Raw genomic sequence first — 27841 nt, forward strand, 5'->3', positions numbered from 1 at the left:
AAAACAATGAAGAAAGTGCACCTTTTATTTGTTCTTTGCCTCTATTTTATTCAAAACTAATGATAAATCAGCTTTTTATCACAATTTGTAAAGCAGAAATCAAGGAAATCTCACGAAAAGAAAAACAACTGTTTTCAATATCTCGTATAGTTTTATTGTGGTGGAATTTAAGTAGAAGACTATAAACTGGTGCGCAACTAGTGCGAAAATAAATACATTTGATTTCACATTCTCGTAGCTGTATATGTACCTCAGTGAAAGGTAAGAAGGTATATCCTGCAGGCCGCATGGCCGCGACGCGGACGCGAAGGTTCAAAGCTCACAGCAGTGAGAGGAAGCGTCTGACTGGTATGCCAGTATGACGGCAGCTGCCTTTGTTTTTGCTGTGCGGTCAAAGCCACGCCAGTGGGGCGGGTGGCTAATAGTTCATGGTGAGGCTGAGGAACTGCACTAACGATAATGATGCCATTAAGTGAATATAAGTATTTCAAAACACAAAATTCTATTCAAGACTATTATCCTAAAGTGAGAGGTTAGCCATGTCTAGCAAACTTTTCCTTTTTTAGTACTAATGGTAAAGCAAGAAAGTATACTGCTGTTGGGGTGTTGTTTTTTGTTCAGCTCTTTTGTATGCTTTACCTTCGTGATAGGTTGAGATGTTTCCGGTGGTCTTGCGTGCGTGTGTGTGTGATTCACCACGGCCTGATCATGAGCTGAACTCGTCATTGCCCATAAATGGCCTACCCTTCCGATTAGAGCAAAGGCCATTAGTCTGTCTCTGTACTGCCAGGATCTTCACACACCCCATTCCCCTTGCTCAAGGGGACAACAACCACTTCTTATGAGTGGAAAATCCTGGCCTGAGTGGGACTTGAACCTCCTGCCAGACCGTGAAGCCTGGCAGCACAGAGCTACCACTGAGTTACAGGCAGTGTGTGTGTGTGTGTGTGTGTGTGTGTGTGTGTGTGTGTGTATATATATATATATATATATATATATATATATATATATATATATATATATATATATATATATATATATATATATATATATAATTCACCCACAGGCTGATCATGAACTTGGCTCTGCATTACAGCAAGTACCTCCCAACCCGAGCAAGCTCCTTATACTCGATCTCTGGATACTGCCAGGACCTTTAGTGTGTGTGTGTGTGTGTGTGTGTGTGTGTGTGTGTGTGTGTGTGTGTGTGTCATAAAAAAAAACACTGATAATTGTTCTCGATGTAGTAAAGCATCGTGGCGTCGAGCGATATAAACAAATGAGGTGAATGTGGTGATGAAGATGAACAAGGTAGGGGTGACGAAGTTGAAGGGAGAGGGGTTAGAGGAGGATTCGCGCCAACAGAAAGGTGATGAAGGGGTGGGGGGCGAGGGGGAGGGGGCAGCGCCTGAGGGGAAGGGCGGCTCTGAGGTGGGAGGTGATGTTGGGACACTGACGGTTTTGTCCCGTGAGGGGGGCGGGTTGGTGGTTAACGGAATGGTCGACGACGTTAAGAAACTTCTTCAGGTACTTAAAGCCACCCCTTGCAAGAGCTCAATAAGCGTTAAGCGTAAGGGCTAGTTTGAGTCATCTGAGTTCGTCTCTCTCAAGGGCGGAATTATTTTCGTAGCGCGTCGCTGAACTCTCTCCAGTAATTCAATGTCCGTCCTGTAATTAGGGGACCTGAGCTGTACCGCATACTCGAGGTGGGGTCTTGTCATCGAATCACACAAGTATAACATTGCTTCCGGCGTATTACGGTTGAAGGAAAGGGAAAATAAGGGATGATGAAGAAATGGGAAGGTAGAGGGAGGAGAAAAATGGACTGGAAAGGAAAATAAATGAAAATAAAGTAAATGAGAGCAAAGGAAAATTAATGAGAGGAAGACTGAAAAGTTAGAAGAAAGTAAGGCAATGGAAGAGAAAGGAATGGAAAGGAAATTGGTGAAGGGAAAGAAGAGAAAGGGAAGATAAAAGGAGAACGAACAGAAAGGGAAAAATACTAATGTTAAAGGAAGGGAAAGGATGGGACAATAAAAGAAGCAAAGTGATTGACAGAAAAGGGAGGACAAAGAAAGGTAAGGAAAGGTAAGGAAAGGGAAGGGAAGGGAATGGGTGGGACAGCAAGGAAAGGGAACTGAAGGCAAGACATTTGGAAGGAAAAGTAAAGAAAGGAAAAAATAGATGGGTAAGAAAAAGAAAGATAATGAAAGGAAGGGAAGGGAAAAGTCGAAAAAGAAAAGCTTGGAAAGAAAGAGAAGAAGAAAGAAGGAAAGGAAATAAAGACGACAGGTGAGATAAAGAAAAAGACAAAGAGTAGGGAAGGAAGAGGAGAAGGAAAGATAAAAGAGAACGGGATATGAAAGAAAAAAAAGAAAGGAAGATAAGGGAAAGGCACGATGGAAAAGATGGCGGAAAAGAAAGGAAAGGAAGAGAAGAAAGAAATACGAATGACCACAAAGGTAAAAATAGCTGAGACACATCATAGGGTAAATATATAATTCTCTCTCTCTCTCTCTCTCTCTCTCTCTCTCTCTCTCTCTCTCTCTCTCTCTCTCTCTCTCTCTCTCTCTCTCTCTCTCTCTCTCCGTCCTTCTTCATTCTCCTGCTCCTCTTTCCTCTCCCTTCCTTTTCTATATCCTCTTTCCTCTTCTTTTTCCTCTCCATCTATTATTCTCTTCCTCAGCATCTCTTCAGTGATCATATTTTTTTTTAACATCTTCTTTTCGCTTCTTTCCCTTCTCTTTCTCTTCCTCTTATGTAACTTTTTTGTTCACCTTTCAGAGCATCCTCTTGTCCTCCTCTTCCTCCTCCTCTTGCTTACCTTCCACACCTGTGATCAAGGCATACAGGTGTGTTTTGACCCCCCCTTCCCCCCGATCCCCCCCTGAGAAACCTAGAGAGGGGGTGTAAGGGTGTATAAAAGCCCTCACCAGCACACCCTCAGCACATTCACTCACACCTCCACCCAGTGAAGTCTCCTTCCTCCTCCTCCTCCTCCTCCCGTCCTTCAGCATGAGGGGTTACCTGTACCTTACCTTCACCCTCGTGGTCCTGGCCGCAGCCTCCACACAGGTAAAGGCCGTGGCACACAAGCGATGCTTTCTGGCATCGTGCCACCAAGTGATGCCCGTAGCGGCAGCAAAACGTGCACGTGTAGTCACACGGTCGATCCGTCTACGAGCATCTTCCTCCGGCATCGTTTTGCTGCGGTTGGCCTCAATTTGTGTGTTTTGGCACATTCTTTGTCAAGAAAACGTCCCTGGACTCCTCTTGGCTTCGAAGAAGAAACGAGTCCTTTTGGCTTCCAAGAAGAAACACCGAGAGCATATTGCCTACTACGAACTTGTCAGGAAATTGAGCCTAGAATATCCGGAGACCCTTCGTGACTTCATACGGCTGAACAACCGGGAACTGTTGAGGCGTGTAGCACCTCTAACAGAAAACCAGAACAGCAACATGAGAGTCATTGGTGTCCCAGAGGTACTTGTTTTCTCTTGCCATATCACAGAGATGCTACAACATCTCTTGGCCAGCCAACATTACCTAGTCATTTCTCTGTATTTCACTGAAAGTTACAAGACACGTGTCGTGCGTTCGGTGGTGTGTGTGTGTGTGTGTGTGTGTGTGTGTGTGGCGTCGTCTGCTCCAATATGTTAACAAAGACGCCCGCACTGGTGGCGATTATGCGCATATCCCCTTTTGCTGCCAAAAGATGCACGTACCGGCATCAGATGGCATGAAAATACCAAAGGATGCCGGAAAAATGTTCGCGTGACACGGACTTAAGGAGGGTTAATTAGTGAGCTGCACACCTCGGGTACTGGAAGGCTTGAAAAACTTAGCTACCTGGAATATGGTGTTATTTTTTCTTTTATTTTATTATTATTTTTTCTTTTTCGTACTATTTGTTTATTAGTGATACTCTCATTACATAAATTATTATTTTGCAACAAAATTTTGGCAATATAGCAAAGGTTCTGCGACACTATCGTTTTTCAAGCCTGAGTTGACGATAACACCGGAAGTCCTTTGCTATTGAGCACCGGCCACATTTACTTGCAGAATAACTATTTACGTAAGGAGGATTTAATCTTATAACATGATAAAACACCCTCATCACGCCCAATATTTATACACATGTTATATGGACATGCCTTTAATAATGCTTTACATTGCTATGGCAGTGAGTGCAAAATTATCTTTGCAAGTTTGTGTTGAAAAATCGCTAAGTCACTCCCCTGCCCAGGGAAGTTAAGAGAAAATTCTAATTCTGGCGGTGACGGCACCGACGCCCGCTGCGACGGCCACACGATTCTGGAAATATTGTTTGGTTTTCTTTATTTCTTATTCTTTACTTCTGCTCAGTGTTTATGAGTTGTATTTTTCAGTTTTTACCTCCATCTCATGTTTTTCTTTCTTTTTTATCTTGTTTATTTCCTGCTTATATTTTTCCTGTCTTGTTTTTTGTCAAGAGTTTTTGTTTGTACTTTTTTCAATTGTTGCTTCTCTCTTTATCTTATTTTTCTCTTCTATCAATCATTTACCTCCATTCATCTCCTTATCATACTCTCTTTGTCTTACCTCTCTTCATTTTATTTCCTCATCTCCCTCTTCTCCTTTTCTCCTTCTTCCTCCTCCTCCATAACCACGGTCTCCTCTTCCTCTGTTCCTTCTCTTTCTATTTCTCTTTGTTTTCTTTATCTTTTCCTTCTCTTTCCTTTTCGTCTCTAATAATATTCCCCTCCCTTCGTCACCCCTTCGTCTTTCCTTCCTTTTCCTTTTCTCCACCAATACTATTCTCCCCCTGCTGCTCGTCTCCCCTTCGTCTCCCCTTCGTCTCACCCTTCGCCGCCCCCTTCATCGTCTCCTTCGTTTTATCTTTTTTTTCTTGTCTTCTCTTTCCTTTTCTTCACTAATGATACTCTCTCCCTTCGTCAGGCTCAGAAGAAGACCTGCGAGGAACTCAAGGGTCGGTGCGTCAAATATAATAAGTTGGACGAGCAGTGCCTTGGCACCCAAGACTTGACCGCGCACTGCCGAAGCCATAAGAAGATCTGCTGCCTGCCTCCAGGTGAGTACACAACCGACCTTACGATACCTGTCCCTCACACCTGTTGACGTCTCATTAACTCCCTGATTCACGATATTTCTTTTGTTTTCAAATTATTTCCTTTGCCTCTTTTTGTTTTGTTTTTACCTCAGAGTATTCTTTTTTCCTCCTCCTCTATTTCTCCCTCCTCCTCCTCTCCCTTCTTCTGTTTCTTCCCTCGTTTCTTCTCTTCCTATTTTTCTTTTCTTTTTTTCCTATATCTTTTTTTCGTTTTCTCTTTCTAAATCACGATTTTTCTACTTTTCCCCTCGTTTCTTCTTATTTTATTTCTCTTATTTTTATTTTATTTATCCTCTTCCTTTTCGCTTTCTATACCACGACCTCGCTATACTTTCCCCCCTTTCTTTCTCTTTCCATTTCTCTTACCTTCTTTCCTTTACCTTTTGTTTCCTTTTCTCTTTCCAACTATGATATCTTGTTATTCACCCCTCCCCATTGTTCCTTCTCTTTCTATTCCTCTTACAATTATTTTCTCTCATCTTTGTTCTCTTCTCTTTCTAACCACGATCTTCCTTCTTTTTCCTCCAATACTTTTCTTTCTATTGTTCTTACCTTTTTTCTCAATCATTTTCCTTTTCTCTTTGTAACCACATCTCCTGTTCTCCCCCCGTCCTTGTCTCGCCCAGCCCAAGACGCCGCCGTTGCCACTCAACCATGCGCTGCGGGGGTTGGTGTGACAGGTGGTGAGGCAGGTGGAGAGGCAGCAGGTGAGCAGACAGGTGCGCAGGTGGCGGCGGGAGGCGAAGCAGGAGTAGAACAGCCAGCAGGGGAAGCAGGAGCAGAACAGCCAGCAGGGGAAGCAGGAGCAGAACAGCCAGCAGGGGAAGCAGGAGCAGAACAGCCAGCAGGGGAAGCAGGAGCAGAACAGCCAGCAGGGGAAGCAGGAGCAGAACAGCCAACAGGGGAAGCAGGAGCAGAACAGCCAGCAGGGGAAGCAGGAGCAGAACAGCCAACAGGGGAAGCAGGAGCAGAACAGCCAGCAGGGGAAGCAGGAGCAGAACAGCCAGCAGGGGAAGCAGGAGCAGAACAGCCAGCAGGGGAAGCAGGAGCAGAACAGCCAGCAGGGGAAGCAGGAGCAGAACAGCCAGCAGGGGAAGTAGGAGCAGAAGCAGAACAGGCAGGAGAACAGGCAGGAGAACAACCAGATGGAGAGCAGCCAGCAGCAGGAGCCGCAGAAGGCGAAGCAGCAGCAGCAGGAGAAGGAGCAGGTCGCCACATTAGGGCAGCAGAGGAAGAAAGACAAGAAGATGATGAGGAAGAGTTTGACGAAGAAGAATATGAAGACGAGGAAGAAGATGAAGATGCCGAAGAAGACGTAGAAGAAGAGGAAGAGGAAGAAGAGTTCCCATTGGAAGGAGAGGCAAGCCAAATAGTGTTAAGAAGAGTAAACAAGAATGGAGAAGAAATATTGGATAGCTTGACGCAGAGGAAGGTGAAGAAGAACAAGAACGAGAAGAAGAACAAGAAGAATAAGACGAAGAAGAACAAGACAAACAAGAATGAGAAGAACAAGAAGAATAAGACGAAGAACAACAAGAAGAACAAAGTGAGCAAGAACAAGGGCACGGAGAACAGGGCCACCGCCGAAGGGGAGACTGAATCCAAGGGCCAATGTAAGTAAACAAAGAAAACGGAAGAGAAAGAAAGTGGGATGAGGGGTGACAACGTTCCCATTTTCTTTATTGTTTTACTTTTTTAGAGTTTCTGAATATAAAAAAGAAAATGGAAGAGAAAGAACGTGAGATGAGGGTTGACTATCTTATTTTCTTTATTCAATTTTAATATTATGATTTTTTTTTATATAAGGATAAAGGATGGTTGAGAAATTCGGACAAGGGTTGATATCTTCTCCATTTTCTTGAGTATACCTTTTTTCACCCTTTCCTCGTCCTTCCTTTCATCAGCGTGTCGTCTGGGCAAGAAGTGCAAGAAGGCCAATGGTGTGTGCCAGTCTCCGTGGGACAACTGCAAGGGCCAGATCATTGACGGGGCCTGCGATACTGAAGGATGCGTCTGCTGCGCCCGTAAGTCAGACCCGCGTTCCCAAACTCTCTGGGCTCGCACTCCCACACTGGATAAGGCTTTCATAGAGGTTGTGTTTGTTTTTCCTTGGGTAGTTTTATGAGCCTTGTTGCTTGGTTGCCTCGTCTTCATATTCTTCTTCGTCGAACTCTTCCTCATCATCTTCTTGTTCTTCTTCCTCTGCTGCCCTAATGTGGCGACCTGCTCCTTCTCCTGCTGCTGCTGCTTCACCTTCTGCGCCTCCTGCTGCTGGCTGCTCTCCATCTGCTTGTTCTCCTTCTGCCTGTTCTGCTTCTGCTCCTGCAAGATATAACATTAAACCAGACATCTTCCTTTCCTGGACATCCTTCTTTCCTGGGCCCATATATTCTCAGACCTTTGGGGGCCTACACACCCACATTGGTGAAGGCTTTGTCAGACGTTGTGGGTTTATCCATGGCTAGTTTTAAGAGCCTATAGTATTTCCATTTTATCGTCACTTTGGCCGCTCTTCTGCAACGTCACACTCTCTCTCTCTCTCTCTCTCTCTCTCTCTCTCTCTCTCTCTCTCTCTCTCTCTCTCTCTCTCTCTCTCAACGTATTTTTCGATCATAAATTCTCTTGTTTTGGCCTTTTGCACGCCAGCCACGAGGTAATAGTCTAGGAGGCTTGGCTTGGCTGGGCGGCGCGGTGTGAGCGGCGCGGTGACGGCAACTGCTTGATAACTTTCCACGAGCCGCTCTGCCACACCGTGTAGGGATGTATACAAACTCATTCTTTTGTCCCCAGAAAACGAATCTTTTGTAGAATTATATGGTTGTATATAATTAAATGTATACAGAGTGTTTATAACTTATTTAGAAGCAGTTAACTGTAAGCAATATGAGGGAGAGAGAGGGTGGCGGCGATGATGTGGCATATCCGCCACTCCCGCCAGCCACGCCGAAGGTGACTTGACAAAATGGGAAGACTGTGGAGATAGTTTGACAAGGCTCCTGTGCCATGAACGTGAAAACATCCACGAGAACCCGACTAACAGCCCTTGTGGCCAAATAGTGGTTGTGGGAGCCAAGAGTGAGTGGGTACATTTGGTTCCTGATCCGCACCTTCCCTCCCGCAGCCAAGACCAAGAAGAAGAAGAACAAGTGCAAGATCCAGAAGGCGTGCAAGAAGAAGAAGGGCAAGTGCCAGCCCGAACACAAGCGCTGCAAGGGCAAGACCAGCAAGAAGGGATGCAAGGGCAAGAACTGCGTCTGCTGCTACAGTGAGTACAGACACCTTCTTGTTCATTTACGGCACGCAAAGATGAGTTACGAAGAGAATGGCTACCTCGTCCTATTTCGGTAAACAGTATCTACAAGCCTGACACTTTTTACCAGTCTCTCCTACAGTGAGTACAGACACCTTCTTGTTCATCTCCTACAGTGAGTACAGACACCTTCTTGTTCATTTGTGGCACGCAAAGATGAGTTACGAAGAGAATGGCTACCTCGTACTATTTCGGTAAACAGTATCTACAAGCCTGACACTTTTTACCAGTCTCATTCTCTCATAATGGCGTGAGGCTTGGTTGGCAAGGGCAGGTTCCAAACTCCAAAGCTCAACGGTGCCTCGTATTATTTCGGTAAACAACATCTTTAAACCTGTCTCATCCTCATAGTGTCGTGAGGTTGGGTTGGCAAGGGCAGGTTCCGAGGTCCGACGGTACCTTGTATTGTATCGGTAAACAGCATCTTGAAGCCAGACAATTCAAACTAGACAAGGCTGAGGAATAACAGACAAAAAGAAGGATAGATAAGAGAAAAGCAAGAGTTACATAATAGAAATGACACAAAAATGGATAGAAAGGCAGAAAACTAGACAAGGCTGAGAAAGAACAGCAAAAAAAGATGTATCAAATAATAAGAAAATAGAAATGACTAAAAACGTTAAAAATACAGAAAGCTAGAAAGGACAGACAAAAAGAAGAATAGACAGCGCATAGAAATGAGACATAAATAAAGACTCAAAAAACTTTAAAAAATGGAAAAAGGAAAATATAGGAGCCAGGACCAGTTCACCCCATCAACCCCGCAACCTTCACACACCTGCAGAGAAGAAGAATTGCCGGCAGAGCGACGAATGCGCGAAACTCAGTGGAAAATGCCAGAACAAGAAGAAGACTTGCAGCGGCTCGATCTCCGAAGAGGCCTGCAAGGGCAAGAACTGCGTGTGTTGCATTGGCATTGGTGAGTGTTGCTTGTGGTTGTGTTGCCTTCCTGAGACTGATAAACACACACTTCTTCTTTGTTGTGATACAGAACTGAACTTTATAAGACTTGCAAAGATAATATTTCAGAAGTGGATAGTGTTGTGATTCATATGGTTAGTGTTTCCTCCTTTGCAACACAGTGCTGACTCTATTCTTTCTTATAATATTGGACAGCTTTCTACAGCACTCGCAACACAAGAAGACAAACTAGTTGATATGTATAGATATTGTGTTTCTTCCTGTTTTCCTTCCCATAGAAACATTCAAATGCACTTCTTCTAAACACCGGACAGTAACACACAAAAAAGCACGCAACACTAAAAGATAGACTGTAAGATATCTTTTGGGAGTTCATAAAGGAGTGTTGCTTATTGTTTTTCCCTGTTACCTCTCTTTGAACAACAACAGCACAATGCACCTCTTCTAACATTGGACAGTAACACACAAAAAAGCACACAACACTAAAAGATAGACTGTAAGATATCTTTTGGGAGTTCATAAAGGAGTGTTGCTTATTGTTTTTCCCTGTTACCTCTCTTTGAACAACAACAGCACAATGCACCTCTTCTAACATTGGACAGTAACACACATAAAAAGCACGCAACACTAAAAGATAGACTGTAAGATATCTTTTGGGAGTTCATAAAGGAGTGTTGCTTGTTGTTTTTCCCAGTTACCTCTCTTTGAACAACAACAGCACAATGCACCTCTTCTAACACTGGACAGTAACACACAAAACACACCATAATGAAATACAGACTGTGAGTTAAAATTGGAGTGTTGTAGGTATTCAGTGTTGCTTTTAGTGTTACCTAATTACAACTCTGCACCATAACCTCCCCCTCCCCTTACCCTCACCACCACCACTACAACCATCACCTTTGTCTCACTCCCACAGAGGAACCCGAGGTGTGCGAGCCATCGGAGGAATGCACCAAGGTTGAGGGCCAGTGTCAGAGCAAGGATAGCGAATGTGCTGGTTGGATCATTGAGGAGAAGTGCGCCGGAGATAATTGTGTTTGTTGCATCAGTAAGTGTGACAAAGTTTCTGGTGTTGCAGTTCTTAGAGAGCAAATACAGTTAAAGATTCAGCTAAGGTCAAATTACAGTTTCAAATACATTTTCTTGCTAGATCTTTGAGCAGTAACATACAAAAGTGGATAGATGAGGACACACAAAATTAGATAGATTTGAACATACAAACAAGGTAGATAGGAGGCAGAGAACTGATGAAAAAAGGAAAAAAAAAAAAAAATAATAGGGAGCCAGAAACATTTATATCCCCCTTGCCATCACCACCACCACCACCACCACCCACAGATGAGCAGGTGGTGTGCGATCAAGCAGATGAGTGTGAGAAGATCAAGGGCGTTTGCCAGAGCAGGTCAAGCGAGTGCGATGGTTGGGCCATTGACAACATGTGCACCGGTGATGACTGTGTGTGTTGCATCGGTAAGTGTTGTCTGACTCTACAGTGTTGCCTTTCGTAGAGATAAAATACTACAGTCACAGATACATTTAAGATCGAATTGGTTTCAAATACAGTTTCTCCTGAGGCCTTTGAGCAGCAACATACAAACCACCACCACCACCACCACCACCTTCACATCCCACCACCATCACCACTTTTACCACCACCACCGCCACCTTTGCCTCCCACCCACAGATGAGCAGGTGGTGTGCGAACAGTCCATGGAGTGTGAGAAGATCCACGGCAAGTGCCAGGACAAGGACAGCGAGTGCCACGGCTGGGCCATCGACAAAGTGTGCGAGGGTGAAAACTGCGTGTGTTGCATCCGTAAGTGTTGCTCAGAATACAGTGATTCCATGTGTTGCCTTTTTTAGAATGACATAAATGCAGTCTCTCGTTAGACCTTTGACACCTTTAAATGAATGAAGACCTTCAAAACAATACAAATACATTTTTCTTTCTTCTCGCTTCACTCCTGCAGATGAGGAGCCGGTGTGTGAACAGTCAGTGGAGTGTATGAAGATCAAGGGCCAGTGTCAGGGCAAGAAGGCAGCATGCAACGGCTGGGTCATTGAGAAAGTGTGTGACGGCGAGGACTGTGTGTGTTGCATCGGTAAGTCTTCCTAGTCTCTAGTGTTTTCTTTTTACAGTAAGGGAGGCAGTTCAGGGGCAAACTCAAAGAAGGAGGGTAGGCTAGGAAGTGTACCCTCTTTAGAAAAATGCCAATACACTTGTTCTTTGTTATAATATATAATGTAAAACTGTAAAAGACCTGCAGCTAAGGAAGATAGAAGAGTAGGTATATTTTAGAGGCTGGTAAAGCAGTGATTGATGAGGTCAGTGTTTCTTTCACAGCTGATTCTATTTTTTTCTTATAATGTAATTTTCTTTCAAACAGATGAGACAACAACCACCACAACCGCAGCACCCACCACCACCACAGCACCCGTCACCACCACCACCACAGCACCCACCACCACCACCACAGCACCCACCACCACCACCACAGCACCCGCCACCACCACCACAACCGTAGCACCCACCACTACCACAACAGCCGCACCAACAACCACCACCACCACCCCCACTCCAACAACCACTACCACTACCCCAGCACCAACCACCACCACCACAACCACCACCACAACCCCCACCACTACCTCTACTAGCACCACTACCACAAGTACCACCACCACCACGACTACCACCACCACCACCACCACCACTACTACCACCACTACTTAAAAGTCAGGAGTGTGGTGAGGAGGGGAACAGAGTGTGGCACAGCAGGGTCCTGATGTGCCGTGGCAGGAACGAGAAGCGGACGAGACACATGGATTTATTTTAGAAGTACAAAAGTAAAAAAGAGAAAAAAAGGAATCTTTGGCGGAGTATTGTATCTTAAGGACGGATCAGCTGTAGTCTGCATCCCCTCCTTGTTTTCTCCGTTGTTTGTATGGGAGTGTATTTTATTTAAGGCGTATGTTGTTTGATACTTTGATTAGTCTTATTACATACTCTGCACCTTGCTGAGTTTGTTGTTTATTTTATTTTGTATTTATTTATCGTATTGTTTTCTTCTGCCTGTAAAGCTTTGTTGATATTCTGAAATATATTTATTTGCAAATCTGCACTGCATCAATAGTTGTTTTCTTTATTTATATGCATTCCTTTATTTTACATTCATCAAATGGAGAAAATGAGATTATTATTCAGATTTAACACACACACACACACACACACACACACACACACACACACACACACACACACACACACACACTGCTTCGGTAGCTCAATTGGTTAGAGTACTGTGCTGCAAGGCTTTACGGTCAGACCAACGGCGCTTCGAGCCCCATTCAGGCCGGATTCTTTCCGTTGACTAGGAGTGGTTACTGTCCCCCCTGGAGCAAGGGGGATGGGGTGTATGGTGTGTGAGGTCCTGGGAGCACCCATAGATCGACTATAATGAGTATGCTTGCTCATGTCGGAGGGTACTTGCTGGCGATTTCGAGTCCAACTCGTGATCAGGACGTGGTGAATTACACAGGCACTGCTGAGGAGTTTATTACAGTTTTTCTCCTTTAAACTCATCTCCTTCGCCTTCCTCCCCTTATCCCTCCTACCATCTCCCTCCCCTCCTTCCCCCTTCGTCTCCCTTCCTCTATACCTCCTACCATATCCCCCCCCTCCTTCCCCTTCGTCTCCCTTCCTCTATCCCTCCTACCATCTCCCTCCCTCCTTCCCCTTCGTCTCCCTTCCTCTATCCCTCCTACCATCTCCCTCCTCCTTCCCCTTCGTCTCCTTCCTCTATCCCTCCTACCATCTCCTCCCTCCTTCTCCTTCGTCTTCCTTCCTTTATCCCTCCTACCATCTCCCTCCCCTCCTTCCCCCTTCGTCTCCCTTCCTCTATCCCTACTACCATCTCCCTCCCCTCCTACCCCCATTGCCTCCCTCCCTCCATTTTTCCTCCCCTCCTACCCCCTCCACCTCCCTTCATCTACCTCTCCTCCCATCTTCCACCCCTCTTACCCCCTTTCCCTCCCTCCCTCTCTCAGTTACGGTTGACTGAGATCTGGGCAGCATGTGGGTAATCTTTCGCCACGCGGTGATGGCTTGAAAAATCAGCGTGTTTCTGTGGGATTCGAACCTTGGTCCACGGGCTCACCACACCCGCACTGACCACTGGGCCACCGCCATTATTTTTATCTGCTGTCAGTTCATATATCTTTATATTTATCTACTTATCCATCTGTATTTATATCTACCAGTTCATATATGTTTTTTATGTATTTAAAGTTTTACTCTTATATTTCATTACTTTTTCTATTCCTTTGTTTTTCATCGATATCTATCTACTTACCTATTAATTTGTCTGTACACACCTGGTTTAATCATCTGTATCTTCTATGCATATATTCTTATATTGACGTTGCTTAGGTCCGTGATACCCACTATATTTCCTATTATAACATTAACAACTTCAGCTCTCATTTGTTTCCCATAGTTTTCTCCTCATGACATGAGAAACTCACCCAAGAAGAGTGAACAACCCCATAAAACTACCTCGTATCGTGTTAAAGCCGCATATTCAAGCCACTAATGTAACTAACCATCGCAGATCTCCCGTTCACCCAAGCGTGGAACTCTGCGGTATTTACTTTGCATGTTTCACATTCCAAACCAACCCTTTTTCTGCGAGTTTCACTTAACCCTCTCCTCTCGTGCACCATAGGTTTCAATAAGTTTTCTTTTTCCATGTCTGTAGAATCCTTTCTCTGGCCGGCTACAGGGAGTTTATCCGTACGCCGAAGCATTTTGTTTCTCAGTCACTTTACCCACAAAGACTGCACTCATCCTCATAAATAATCTAACATTGGCTTCGTTATTAGTTGTAGATTTTCATGACAAAAAAAATACAAAACAACAATTTATACGTCCATTTATGGACGCAGAATAAAGTGATATTAGAATTTTCCGAGGATTCCTATTCTTCCTTCAGATTTCCGATACGCGAGTTAGCACCATGAGATAGCGTAAAAGTAAAGACTTCCTAAAACAATGAATTTATTCTTTGCCTCTATTTTTATTCAAAACTAATGATAAATCAACTTTTTTATCAGAATTTGTTAAGCAGAAATCAAGGAAATCTCGCGGAAAACAACAACGGTTTTCAATAGCTCGTATAGTTTTATTGTGGTGGAATTTAGAAGTGGAAGACTATAAACTGGTGCGTAACTAGTGCGAAAATAGCTACATTTGATTTCACATCCTCGTAGCTGTATATCTACCTCAGTAAAAAGGTAAAAAGGGTATATCCCCGGCAGGCCGCATGGCCGCGACGCGGAGCGCGAAGGGTTCAGAGCTCACAGCAGTGAGAGGAAGCGTCTGACTGGTACGCCGGTATGACGGAAACTGCGTTTGTTTTTGCCTCGCGGTCAGAGCCACGCCAGTGGAGCGGATGGCTAATAGTTCATTTGAGTGAGGCTGAGGAATCGCGTTCAACGAGATAATGACGCTATTGGCGTGAATATAAGTATTTCAAAATAATAAAAAAATTCCCATTCACACTATTGCAAATTGGCAAAAAAGAAGGGCTAACATTCCTAAGCAACCTCAACCTTTTTTTTTACTTTTGGGTACAGTAAAAGGTATATACTGCTGTTGGGGTGTTGCTTTGCTCAGCTCTTTTTGTATGTTTTTTGTCTTTGTTGATGGGTTCTTCGTGATCCCCTGTACTGCGTGTGTGTCTGTCTGTGTGTGTGTGATTCACCCACGGCCTGATCATGAGCTGAACTCGTCATTGCCCACAAGTGGCCTACCCTTCCGATTAGAGCAAGGCTCATTAGTCTGTCTCTGTGTACTGCCGGGACCTTCACACACCCCATTCCCCTTGCTCAAGGGGGACAACAACCGCTTCTTATGAGTGGAAAAATCCCTGGCCTGAGTGGGACCTGAACCTCCGCTTGCCAGACCGTGAAGCCTGGCAGCACAGAGCTTTACAACTGAGCTACTGTGCGGTGTGTGTGTGTGTGTGTGTGTGTGTGTGTGTGTGTGTGTGTGTGTGTGTATAGCTTACCCACGGGCTGATCATGAACTTGGCTCGCAATTGCCAGCAAGTACCTCCGAACCCGAGCAAGCTCCTTATACTCGATCTCTGGATACTGCCAGGACCTTTAGTGTGTGTGTGTGTGTGTTTGTGTGTGTGTGTGTGTGTGTCATAAAAAACACTGATAATTGTTCTCAATGCAGTAAAGCTTTGAGGCGTCGAGAGAGATAAACAAACGAGGTGAAAGTGATGATGAAGATGAACAAGGTGAGGGTGACGAAATTGAAGGTGGAGGGCCTACAGGAGCCTTCGTGCCAGCAGAAAGGTGATGAAGGGGTGGGGGGCGAGGGGGAGGGGGCAGCGCCTGAGGGGAAGGGCGGCTGTGAGGTGGGAGGTGATGTTGGGACACTGACGGTTTCGTCACGTGAGGGGGGCGGGGTGGTGGTGAACTTGGAATGGTCAACGACGTTAAGAAACTTCTTCAGGTACTTAAAGACTCCTTGTAAGAGCTCAATAAGCGTTAAGCGTAAGGGCTTGTTTGAGTCATCTGAGTTCGTCTCTCTCAAGGGCGGAATTATTTTCGTAGCGCGTCGCTGAACTCTCTCCAGTAATTCAATGTCCGTCCTGTAATTAGGGGGCCTGAGCTGTACCGCATACTCGAGGTGGGGTCTTGTCATCGAATCACATCAAGTATAACTTCCGGCGTATTACGGTTGAAGGGAAAAGGAAAAATAAGGGATGATGAAGAAATGGGAAGTAGAGGAGGAGAAAATGGACTGAAAGGAAAATAAATGAAAATAAAGTAAATGAGAGCAAAGGAAAATTAATGAGAAGACTGAAAAGTTAGAAGAAAGTAAGGCAATGGAAGAGAAAGGAATGGAAAGGAAAGAAGAGAAGAAAGGGAAGAAGAAAAAGGGAAAGGAGAACGATAAAGGGAAAATACTATACTAATGTTAAAGGAAGGAAAGGATGGGACAATAAAAGAAAGTGATTGACAGAAAAGGAGGAAGAAAGGTAAGGAAAGGTAAGGAAAAGGAAGGGAAGGGAATGGGTGGGACAGCAAGGAAAGGGAACTGAAGGCAAGACATTTGGAAGGAAAAGTAAAGAAAGGAAAAAATAGATGGGTAAGAAAAAGAAAGATAATGAAAGGAAGGGAAGGGAAAAGTCGAAAAAGAAAAGCTTGGAAAGAAAGAGAAGAAGAAAGAAGGAAAGGAAATAAAGACGACAGGTGAGATAAAGAAAAAGATAAAGAGTAGGGAAGGAAGAGGAGAAGGAAAGATAAAAGAGAACGGGATATGAAAGAAAGAAAATAAAGGAAGATAAGGGAAAGGCACGATGGAAAAGATGGCGGAAAAGAAAGGAAAGGAAGAGAAGAAAGAAATACGAATGACCACAAAGGTAAAAATAGCTGAGACACATCATAGGGTAAATATATAATTCTCTCTCTCTCTCTCTCTCTCTCTCTCTCTCTCTCTCTCTCTCTCTCTCTCTCTCTCTCTCTCTCTCTCTCTCTCTCTCTCTCTCTCTCTCTCTCTCTCTCTCTCTCTCTCTCCGTCCTTCTTCATTCTCCTGCTCCTCTTTCCTCTCCCTTCCTTTTCTATATCCTCTTTCCTCTTCTTTTTCCTCTCCATCTATTATTCTCTTCCTCAGCATCTCTTCAGTAATCATATTTTTTTTAACATCTTCTTTTCCCTTCTTTCCCTTCTCTTTCTCTTCCTCTTATGTAACTTTTTTGTTCACCTTTCAGAGCATCCTCTTGTCCTCCTCTTCCTCCTCCTCTTGCTCACCTTCCACACCTGTGATCAAGGCATACAGGTGTGTTTTGACCCCCCCTTCCCCCCTATCCCCCCCTGAGAAACCTAGAGAGGGGGTGTAAGGGTGTATAAAAGCCCTCACCAGCACACCCTCAGCACATTCACTCACACCTCCACCCAGTGAAGTCTCCTTCCTCCTCCTCCTCCTCCTACCGTCCTTCAGCATGAGGGGTTACCTGTACCTTACCTTCACCCTCGTGGTCCTGGCCGCAGCCTCCACACAGGTAAAGGCCGTGGCACACAAGCGATGCTTTCTGGCATCGTGCCACCAAGTGATGCCCGTAGCGGCAGCAAAACGTGCACGTGTAGTCACACGGTCGATCCGTCTACGAGCATCTTCCTCCGGCATCGTTTTGCTGCGGTTGGCCTCAATTTGTGTGTTTTGGCACATTCTTTGTCAAGAAAACGTCCCTGGACTCCTCTTGGCTTCGAAGAAGAAACACCGAGAGCATATTGCCTACTACGAACTTGTCAGGAAATTGAGCCTAGAATATCCGGAGACCCTTCGTGACTTTATACGGCTGAACAACCGGGAACTGTTGAGGCGTGTAGCACCTCTAATAGAAAACCAGAACAGCAACATGAGAGTCATTGGTGTCCCAGAGGTACTTGTTTTCTCTTGCCATATCACAGAGATGCTACAACATCTCTTGGCCAGCCAACATTACCTAGTCATTTCTCTGTATTTCACTGAAAGTTACAAGACACGTGTCGTGCGTTCGGTGGTGTGTGTGTGTGTGTGTGTGTGTGTGTGGCGTCGTCTGCTCCAATATGTTAACAAAGACGCCCGCACTGGTGGCGATTATGCGCATATCCCCTTTTGCTGCCAAAAGATGCACGTACCGGCATCAGTGGCATGAAAATACCAAAGGATGCCGGAAAAATGTTCGCGTGACACGGACTTAAGGAGGGTTAATTAGTGAGCTGCACACCTCGGGTACTGGAAGGCTTGAAAAACTTAGCTACCTGGATTATGGTGTTATTTTTTATTTTATTTTATTATTATTTTTTTTCTTTTTCGTACTATTTGTTTATTAGTGATACTCTCATTACATAAATTATTATTTTGCAACAAAATTTTGGCAATATAGCAAAGGTTCTGCGACACTATCGTTTTTCAAGCCTGAGTTGACGATAACACCGGAAGTCCTTTGCTATTGAGCACCGGCCACATTTACTTGCAGAATAACTATTTACGTAAGGAGGATTTAATCTTATAACATGATAAAACACCCTCATCACGCCCAATATTTATACACATGTTATATGGACATGCCTTTAATAATGCTTTACATTGCTATGGCAGTGAGTGCAAAATTATCTTTGCAAGTTTGTGTTGAAAAATCGCTAAGTCACTCCCCTGCCCAGGGAAGTTAAGAGAAAATTCTAATTCTGGCGGTGACGGCACCGACGCCCGCTGCGACGGCCACACGATTCTGGAAATATTGTTTGGTTTTCTTTATTTCTTATTCTTTACTTTTGCTCAGTGTTTATGAGTTGTATTTTTCAGTTTTTACCTCCATCTCATGTTTTTCTTTCTTTTTTATCTTGTTTATTTCCTGCTTATATTTTTCCTGTCTTGTTTTTTGTCAAGAGTTTTTGTTTGTACTTTTTTCAGTTGTTGCTTCTCTCTTTATCTTATTTTTCTCTTCTCTCCATCCTTTACCTCCCTTCAACCCCTTCTCCTCCTCTCTTTGTCTTACCTCTCTTCATTTTATTTCCTCATCTCTCTCTTCTCCTTTTCCTCCTCCTCCTCCTCCTAACCACGGTCTCCCTCTTCCTCTGTTCCTTCTCTTTCTATTTCTCTTTGTTTTCTTTATCTTTTTCCTTCTCTTTCCTTTTCGTCTCTTATAATATTCTCCTCCCCTTCGTCACCCCCTTCGTCTTTCTTTTTTCTTCTCTTCCTTTTCCTTTTCTCCACCAATACTATTCTACCCCTTCGTGGTCCCCTTCGTCTCCCCCTTCGCCGCCCCCTTCGTCTCCCCCTTCGTCTCCCCCTTCGCCGCCCCCTTCGTCTCCCCTTCGCCGCCCCTTCATCGTCTCCTTCGTTTTTATCTTTTTTTTCTTGTCTTCTCTTTCCTTTTCTTCACTAATGATACTCTCTCCCTTCGTCAGGCTCAGAAGAAGACCTGCGAGGAACTCAAGGGTCGGTGCGTCAAATATAATAAGTTGGACGAGAAGTGCCTTGGCACCCAAGACTTGACCGCGCACTGCCGAAGCCATAAGAAGATCTGCTGCCTGCCTCCAGGTGAGTACACAACCGACCTTACGATACCTGTCCCTCACACCTGTTGACGTCTCATTAACTCCCTGATTCACGATATTTCTTTTGTTTTCAAATTATTTCCTTTGCCTCTTTTTGTTTTGTTTTTACCTCAGAGTATTCTTTTTTCCTCCTCCTCCTCTATTTCTCCCTCCTCCTCCTCTCCCTTCTTCTGTTTCTTCCCTCGTTTCTTCTCTTCCTATTTTTCTTTTCTTTTTTTCCTATATCTTTTTTTCGTTTTCTCTTTCCAAATCACGATTTTTCTACTTTTCCCCTCGTTTCCTCTTATTTTATTTCTCTTATTTTTTTTTATTTATCCTCTTCCTTTTCGCTTTCTATACCACGACCTCGCTATACTTTCCCCCCTTTCTTTCTCTTTCCATTTCTCTTACCTTCTTTCCTTTACCTTTTGTTTCCTTTTCTCTTTCCAACTATGATATCTTGTTATTCACCCCTCCCCATTGTTCCTTCTCTTTCTATTCCTCTTACAACTATTTTCTCTCATCTTTGTTCTCTTCTCTTTCTAACCACGACCTTCCTTCTTTTTCCTCCAATACTTTTCTTTCTATTGTTCTTACCCTTTTTCTCAATCATTTTCCTTTTCTCTTTGTAACCACATCTCCTGTTCTCCCCCCGTCCTTGTCTCGCCCAGCCCAAGACGCCGCCGTTGCCACTCAACCATGCGCTGCGGGGGTTGGTGCGACAGGTGGTGAGGCAGGTGGAGAGGCAGCAGGTGAGCAGACAGGTGCGCAGGTGGCGGCGGGAGGCGAAGCAGGAGCAGAACAGCCAACAGGGGAAGCAGGAGCAGAACAGCCAGCAGGGGAAGCAGGAGCAGAACAGCCAGCAGGGGAAGCAGGAGCAGAACAGCCAGCAGGGGAAGCAGGAGCAGAACAGCCAGCAGGGGAAGCAGGAGCAGAACAGCCAGCAGGGGAAGCAGGAGCAGAACAGCCAGCAGGGGAAGCAGGAGCAGAACAGCCAGCAGGGGAAGCAGGAGCAGAACAGCCAGCAGGGGAAGCAGGAGCAGAACAGCCAGCAGGGGAAGCAGGAGCAGAACAGCCAGCAGGGGAAGTAGGAGCAGAAGCAGAACAGGCAGGAGAACAGGCAGGAGAACAACCAGATGGAGAGCAGCCAGCAGCAGGAGCCGCAGAAGGCGAAGCAGCAGCAGCAGGAGAAGGAGCAGGTCGCCACATTAGGGCAGCAGAGGAAGAAGGACAAGATGATGATGAGGAAGAGTTCGACGAAGAAGAATATGAAGACGAGGAAGAAGATGAAGATGCCGAAGAAGACGTAGAAGAAGAGGAAGAGGAAGAAGAGTTCCCATTGGAAGGAGAGGCAAGCCAAATAGTGTTGAGAAGAGTAAACAAGAATGGAGAAGAAATATTGGATAGCTTGACGCAGAGGAAGGTGAAGAAGAACAAGAACGAGAAGAAGAACAAGAAGAATAAGACGAAGAAGAACAAGACAAACAAGAATGAGAAGAACAAGACAAACAAGAATGAGAAGAACAAGAAGAATAAGACGAAGAACAACAAGAAGAACAAAGTGAGCAAGAACAAGGGCACGGAGAACAGGGCCACCGCCGAAGGGGAGACTGAATCCAAGGGCCAATGTAAGTAAACAAAGAAAACGGAAGAGAAAGAAAGTGGGATGAGGGTTGACAACGTTCCCATTTTCTTTATCGTTTTACTTTTTTAGAGTTTCTGAATATAAAAAAGAAAATGGAAGAGAAAGAACGTGAGATGAGGGTTGACTATCTTATTTTCTTTATTCAATTTTAATATTATGATTTTTTTTTATATAAGGATAAAGGATGGTTGAGAAATTCGGACAAGGGTTGATATCTTCTCCATTTTCTTGAGTATACCTTTTTTCACCCTTTCCTCGTCCTTCCTTTCATCAGCGTGTCGTCTTGGCAAGAAGTGCAAGAAGGCCAATGGTGTGTGCCAGTCTCCGTGGGACAACTGCAAGGGCCAGATCATTGACGGGGCCTGCGATACTGAAGGATGCGTCTGCTGCGCCCGTAAGTCAGACCCGCGTTCCCAAACTCTCTGGGCTCGCACTCCCACACTGGATAAGGCTTTCGTAGAGGTTGTGTTTGTTTTTCCTTGGGTAGTTTTATGAGCCTTGTTGCTTGGTTGCCTCGTCTTCATATTCTTCTTCGTCGAACTCTTCCTCATCATCTTCTTGTTCTTCTTCCTCTGCTGCCCTAATGTGGCGACCTGCTCCTTCTCCTGCTGCTGCTGCTTCACCTTCTGCGGCTCCTGCTGCTGGCTGCTCTCCATCTGCTTGTTCTCCTTCTGCCTGTTCTGCTTGTGCTCCTGTAAGATATAACATTAAACCAGACATCTTCCTTTCCTGGACATCCTTCTTTCCTGGGCCCATATATTCTCAGACCTTTGGGGGCCTACACACCCACATTGGTGAAGGCTTTCTTAGACGTTGTGGGTTTATCCACGGCTAGTTTTAAGAGCCTATAGTATTTCCATTTTATCGTCACTTTGGCCGCTCTTCTGCCACGTCACACTCTCTCTCTCTCTCTCTCTCTCTCTCTCTCTCTCTCAACGTATTTTTCGATCATAAATTCTCTTGTTATGGCCTTTTGCACGCCAGCCACGAGGTAATAGTCTAGGAGGCTTGGCTTGGCTGGGCGGCGCGGTGTGAGCGGCGCGGTGACGGCAACTGCTTGATAACTTTCCACGAGCCGCTCTGCCACACCGTGTAGGGATGTATACAAACTCATTCTTTTGTCCCCAGAAAACGAATCTTTTGTAGAATTATATGGTTGTATATAATTAAATGTATACAGAGTGTTTATAACTTATTTAGAAGCAGTTAACTGTAAGCAATATGAGGGAGAGAGAGGGTGGCGGCGATGATGTGGCATATCCGCCACTCCCGCCAGCCACGCCGAAGGTGACTTGACAAAATGGGAAGACTGTGGAGATAGTTTGACAAGGCTCCTGTGCCATGAACGTGAAAACATCCACGAGAACCCGACTAACAGCCCTTGTGGCCAAATAGTGGTTGTGGGAGCCAAGAGTGAGTGGGTACATTTGGTTCCTGATCCGCACCTTCCCTCCCGCAGCCAAGACCAAGAAGAAGAAGAACAAGTGCAAGATCCAGAAGGCGTGCAGGAAGAAGAAGGGCAAGTGCCAGCCCGAACACAAGCGCTGCAAGGGCAAGACCAGCAAGAAGGGATGCAAGGGCAAGAACTGCGTCTGCTGCTACAGTGAGTACAGACACCTTCTTGTTCATTTATGGCACGCAAAGATGAGTTACGAAGAGAATGGCTACCTCGTACTATTTCGGTAAACAGTATCTTCAAGCCTGACACTTTTTACCAGTCTCATTCTCCTACAGTGAGTACAGACACCTTCTTGTTCATTTATGGCACGCAAAGATGAGTTACGAAGAGAATGGCTACCTCGCCCTATTTCGGTAAACAGTATCTTCAAGCCTGACACTTTTTACCAGTCTCATTCTCTCATAATGGCGTGAGGCTTGGTTGGCAAGGGCAGGTTCCAAACTCCAAAGCTCAACGGTGCCTCGTATTATTTCGGTAAACAACATCTTTAAACCTGTCTCATCCTCATAGTGTCGTGAGGTTGGGTTGGCAAGGGCAGGTTCCGAGGTCCAGCGGTACCTTGTATTGTATCGGTAAACAGCATCTTGAAGCCAGACAATTCAAACTAGACAAGGCTGAGGAATAACAGACAAAAAGAAGGATAGATAAGAGAAAAGCAAGAGTTACATAATAGAAATGACACAAAAATGGATAGAAAGGCAGAAAACTAGACAAGGCTGAGGAATAACAGACAAAAAGAAGGATAGATAAGAGAAAACCAAGAGTTACATAATAGAAATGACACAAAAATGGATAGAAAGGCAGAAAACTAGACAAGGCTGAGAAAGAACAGCAAGAAAAGATGTATCAAATAATAAGAAAATAGAAATGACTAAAAACGTTAAAAATACAGAAAGCTAGAAAGGACAGACAAAAAGAAGAATAGACAGCGCATAGAAATGAGACACAAAAAAAGACTCAAAAACCTTACAAAAATGGAAAAAGGAAAATATAGGAGCCAGGACCAGTTCACCCCATCAACCCCGCAACCTTCACCTCACACCCGCAGAGAAGAAGAATTGCCGGCAGAGCGACGAATGCGCGAAACTCAGTGGAAAATGCCAGAACAAGAAGAAGACTTGCAGCGGCTCGATCTCCGAAGAGGCCTGCAAGGGCAAGAACTGCGTGTGTTGCATTGGCATTGGTGAGTGTTGCTTGTGGTTGTGTTGCCTTCCTGAGACTGATAAACACACATTTCTTTGTTGTGATACAGAACTGAACTTTATAAGACTTGCAAAGATAATATTTCAGAAGTGGATAGTGTTGTGATTCATATGGTTAGTGTTTCCTCCTTTGCAACACAGTGCTGACTATTCTTTCTTATAATATTGGACAGCTTTCTACAGCACTCGCAACACAAGAAGACAAACTAGTTGATATGTATAGATATTGTGTTTCTTCCTGTTTTCCTTCCCATAGAAACATATAAATGCACTTCTTTGTTTAAACACCGGACAGTAACACACAAAAAAGCACGCAACACTAAAAGATAGACTGTAAGATATCTTTTGGGAGTTCATAAAGGAGTGTTGCTTATTGTTTTTCCCAGTTACCTCTCTTTGAACAACAACAGCACAATGCACCTCTTCTAACATAGGACAGTAACACACAAAAAAAGCACGCAACACTAAAAGATAGACTGTAAGATATCTTTTGGAAGTTCATAAAGGAGTGTTGCTTATTGTTTTTCCCTGTTACCTCTCTTTGAACAACAACAGCACAATGCACCTCTTCTAACATAGGACAGTAACACAAAAAAAGCACGCAACACTAAAAGATAGACTGTAAGATATCTTTTGGGAGTTCATAAAGGAGTGTTGCTTGTTGTTTTACCCTGTTACCTCTCTTTGAACAACAACAGCACAATGCACCTCTTCTAACATTGGACAGTAACACACAAAAAAGCACGCAACACTAAAAGATAGACTGTAAGATATCTTTTGGGAGTTCATAAAGGAGTGTTGCTTGTTGTTTTTCCCAGTTACCTCTCTTTGAACAACAACAGCACAATGCACCTCTTCTGACACCGGACAGTAACACACAAAAAAGCACGCAACACTAAAAGATAGACTGTAAGATATCTTTTGGGAGTTCATAAGGGAGTGTTGCTTGTTGTTTTTCCCAGTTACCTCTCTTTGAACAACAACAGCACAATGCACCTCTTTCTTCTAACACTGGACAGTAACACACAAAACACGCCATAATCAAATACAGACTGTGAGTTAATATTGGAGTGTTGTAGGTATTCAGTGTTGCTTTTAGTGTTACCTAACTACAACTCTGCACCATAACCTCCCCCTCCCCTTACCCTCACCACCACCACTACAACCATCACCTTTGTCTCACTCCCACAGAGGAACCCGAGGTGTGCGAGCCATCCGAGGAATGCACCAAGGTTGAGGGCCAGTGTCAGAGCAAGGATAGTGAATGTGCTGGTTGGATCATTGAGGAGAAGTGCGCCGGAGATAATTGTGTTTGTTGCATCAGTAAGTGTGACAAAGTTTCTGGTGTTGCAGTTCTTAGAGAGCAAATACAGTGAAAGATTCAGCTAAGGTCAAATTACAGTTTCAAATACATTTTCTTGCTAGATCTTTGAGCAGTAACATACAAAAGTGGATAGATGAGGACACACAAAATTAGATAGATTTGAACATACAAACAAGGTAGATAGGAGGCAGAGAACTGATGAAAAAAGGAAAAAAAAAAAATAGGGAGCCAGAAACATTTATATCCCCCTTGCCATCACCACCACCACCACCACCCACAGATGAGCAGGTGGTGTGCGATCAAGCAGATGAGTGTGAGAAGATCAAGGGCGTTTGCCAGAGCAGGTCAAGCGAGTGCGATGGTTGGGCCATTGACAACATGTGCACCGGTGATGACTGTGTGTGTTGCATCGGTAAGTGTTGTCTGACTCTACAGTGTTGCCTTTCGTAGAGATAAAATACTACAGTCACAGATACATTTAAGATCGAATTGGTTTCAAATACAGTTTCTCCTGAGGTCTTTGAGCAGCAACATACAAACCACCACCACCACCACCACCTTCACATCCCACCACCATCACCACTTTTACCACCACCACCGCCACCTTCACCTCCCACCCACAGATGAGCAGGTGGTGTGCGAACAGTCCATGGAGTGTGAGAAGATCCACGGCAAGTGCCAGGACAAGGACAGCGAGTGCCACGGCTGGGCCATCGACAAAGTGTGCGAGGGTGAAAACTGCGTGTGTTGCATCCGTAAGTGTTGCTCAGAATACAGTGATTCCATGTGTTGCCTTTTTTAGAATGACACAAATGCAGTCTCTCGTTAGACCTTTGACACCTTTAAATGAATGAAGACCTTCAAAACAATACAAATACATTTTTCTTTCTTCTCGCTTCACTCCTGCAGATGAGGAGCCGGTGTGTGAACAGTCAGTGGAGTGTATGAAGATCAAGGGCCAGTGTCAGGGCAAGAAGGCAGCATGCAACGGCTGGGTCATTGAGAAAGTGTGTGACGGCGAGGACTGTGTGTGTTGCATCGGTAAGTCTTCCTAGTCTCTAGTGTTTTCTTCTTACAGTAAGGGAGGCAGTTCAGGGGCAAACTCAAAGAAGGAGGGCAGGCTAGGAAGTGTACCCTCTTTAGAAAAATGCCAATACACTTGTTCTTTGTTATAATATATAATGTAAAACTGTAAAAGACCTGCAGCTAAGGAAGATAGAAGAGTAGGTATATTTTAGAGGCTGGTAAAGCAGTGATTGATGAGGTCAGTGTTTCTTTCACAGCTGATTCTATTTTTTTCTTATAATGTAATTTTCTTTCAAACAGATGAGACAACAACCACCACAACCGCAGCACCCACCACCACCACAGCACCCGTCACCACCACCACCACAGCACCCACCACCACCACAGCACCCACCACCACCACCACAGCACCCGCCACCACCACCACAACCGTAGCACCCACCACTACCACAACAGCCGCACCAACAACCACCACCACCACCCCCACTCCAACAACCACTACCACTACCCCAGCACCAACCACCACCACCACAACCACCACCACAACCCCCACCACTACCTCTACTAGCACCACTACCACAAGTACCACCACCACCACGACTACCACCACCACCACCACCACCACTACTACCACCACTACTTAAAAGTCAGGAGTGTGGTGAGGAGGGGAACAGAGTGTGGCACAGCAGGGTCCTGATGTGCCGTGGCAGGAACGAGAAGCGGACGAGACACATGGATTTATTTTAGAAGTACAAAAGTAAAAAAGAGAAAAAAAGGAATCTATGGCGGAGTATTGTATCTTAAGGACGGGTCAGCTGTAGTCTGCATCCCCTCCCCGTTTTCTTTTCCCCATCGATTGTATGGGAGTGTATTTTATTTAAGACATGTTGTTTAATACTTCTTTGATTAGTCTAATTACATACTCTGCACTTTGCTGAGTTTGTTGTTTATCTTATTTTGTATTTATTCATCATAGTTTTCCTCTGCCTGTAAAGCTTTGTTGATATTCTGAAATATATTTGTTTGCGAATCTGCACTGCATCAATAGTTGTTTTCTTTCTTTTTTTACGCATTAATTCTACATTCGTCATATGGAGAAAATGAGGATGTGATTCAGATTTATAGCACACACACACACACACACACACACACACACACACACACACACTCACACACACACACACAGGCATTGCTGAGTTTGTTCTAGTTTCCTTATAAAGACTCATCCTCTTTGCCTCCTTCCCTCCCTCCATCTCTCCTCCCATCTCCCTCCCACTCCTGCCCCTCTGCCTCCCTCCCTCTGTCCCACCTCCCATCTCCTTCTTTTACCTCCCTTGATTTCATTATTTTCACTCCTCATCTTATTATTATTCTATTTATTCATTTTCTTTTGTGTCATTTTTTATTTATCTCTGTTTATTTTCTAATCTTTTTGTCTTATCCATCATTGTTTTTATTTATTATTTTTGCTCTTTTTTTATTCATGCATTCATTGATTATCTTTTGTCTCATTTTTTTCTCTATCTCTATATCTACTTTGCTTTATCAACCTCTAAACTATATCTACCCTTCTATTTTCTATTGTCTATCATTTTGTCTCTTTGCTTTTATTCTGTTACACTCATTACATTTCTTGTCTCATTTTTACCCCTTCTGTCTACTTACCAATCTGTTTGTCTCGTCTCAATCTTTTTACGTTTTTGTTAATATTTTCGCTCTTTGTTCTTATTCTGTTATATTCA

At 44.4% G+C, this 27841-nt stretch overlaps 1 protein-coding gene across 8 annotated transcripts in view; it reads left to right on the forward strand.

The window, feature by feature from the left end:
* Positions 1–27144, forward strand: part of LOC126981897 (uncharacterized) — a 70479-nt gene extending 43335 nt beyond the window's left edge. For 2 of the 8 annotated variants that reach the window (XM_050833531.1, XM_050833530.1), the window contains exons 2-13: positions 7018–7137; positions 8235–8378; positions 19315–19447; positions 20115–21071; positions 21363–21482; positions 22548–22691; positions 23596–23730; positions 24941–25072; positions 25354–25485; positions 25697–25828; positions 25983–26114; positions 26400–27144. In XM_050833531.1, the coding sequence (XP_050689488.1) occupies positions 7051–7137; positions 8235–8378; positions 19315–19447; positions 20115–21071; positions 21363–21482; positions 22548–22691; positions 23596–23730; positions 24941–25072; positions 25354–25485; positions 25697–25828; positions 25983–26114; positions 26400–26743 (2592 nt within the window). In that variant the 5' untranslated portion in view covers positions 7018–7050 and the 3' untranslated portion in view covers positions 26744–27144. Of the gene's footprint in view, positions 1–2953; positions 3076–4941; positions 5075–6577; positions 6727–7017; positions 7138–8234; positions 8379–17301; positions 17424–19314; positions 19448–20114; positions 21072–21362; positions 21483–22547; positions 22692–23595; positions 23731–24940; positions 25073–25353; positions 25486–25696; positions 25829–25982; positions 26115–26399 lie in introns of those variants that run through there. The other 6 variants (XM_050833529.1, XM_050833532.1, XM_050833533.1 and 3 more) reach the window with 6 other exon arrangements.
* The last annotated feature ends 697 nt before the right edge of the window (positions 27145–27841 follow it).

The sequence above is a fragment of the Eriocheir sinensis genome, chromosome 49 (genome assembly GCF_024679095.1).
Source record: "Eriocheir sinensis breed Jianghai 21 chromosome 49, ASM2467909v1, whole genome shotgun sequence".
In the NCBI taxonomy this organism is placed as follows: Eukaryota; Metazoa; Arthropoda; class Malacostraca; order Decapoda; family Varunidae; genus Eriocheir; species Eriocheir sinensis.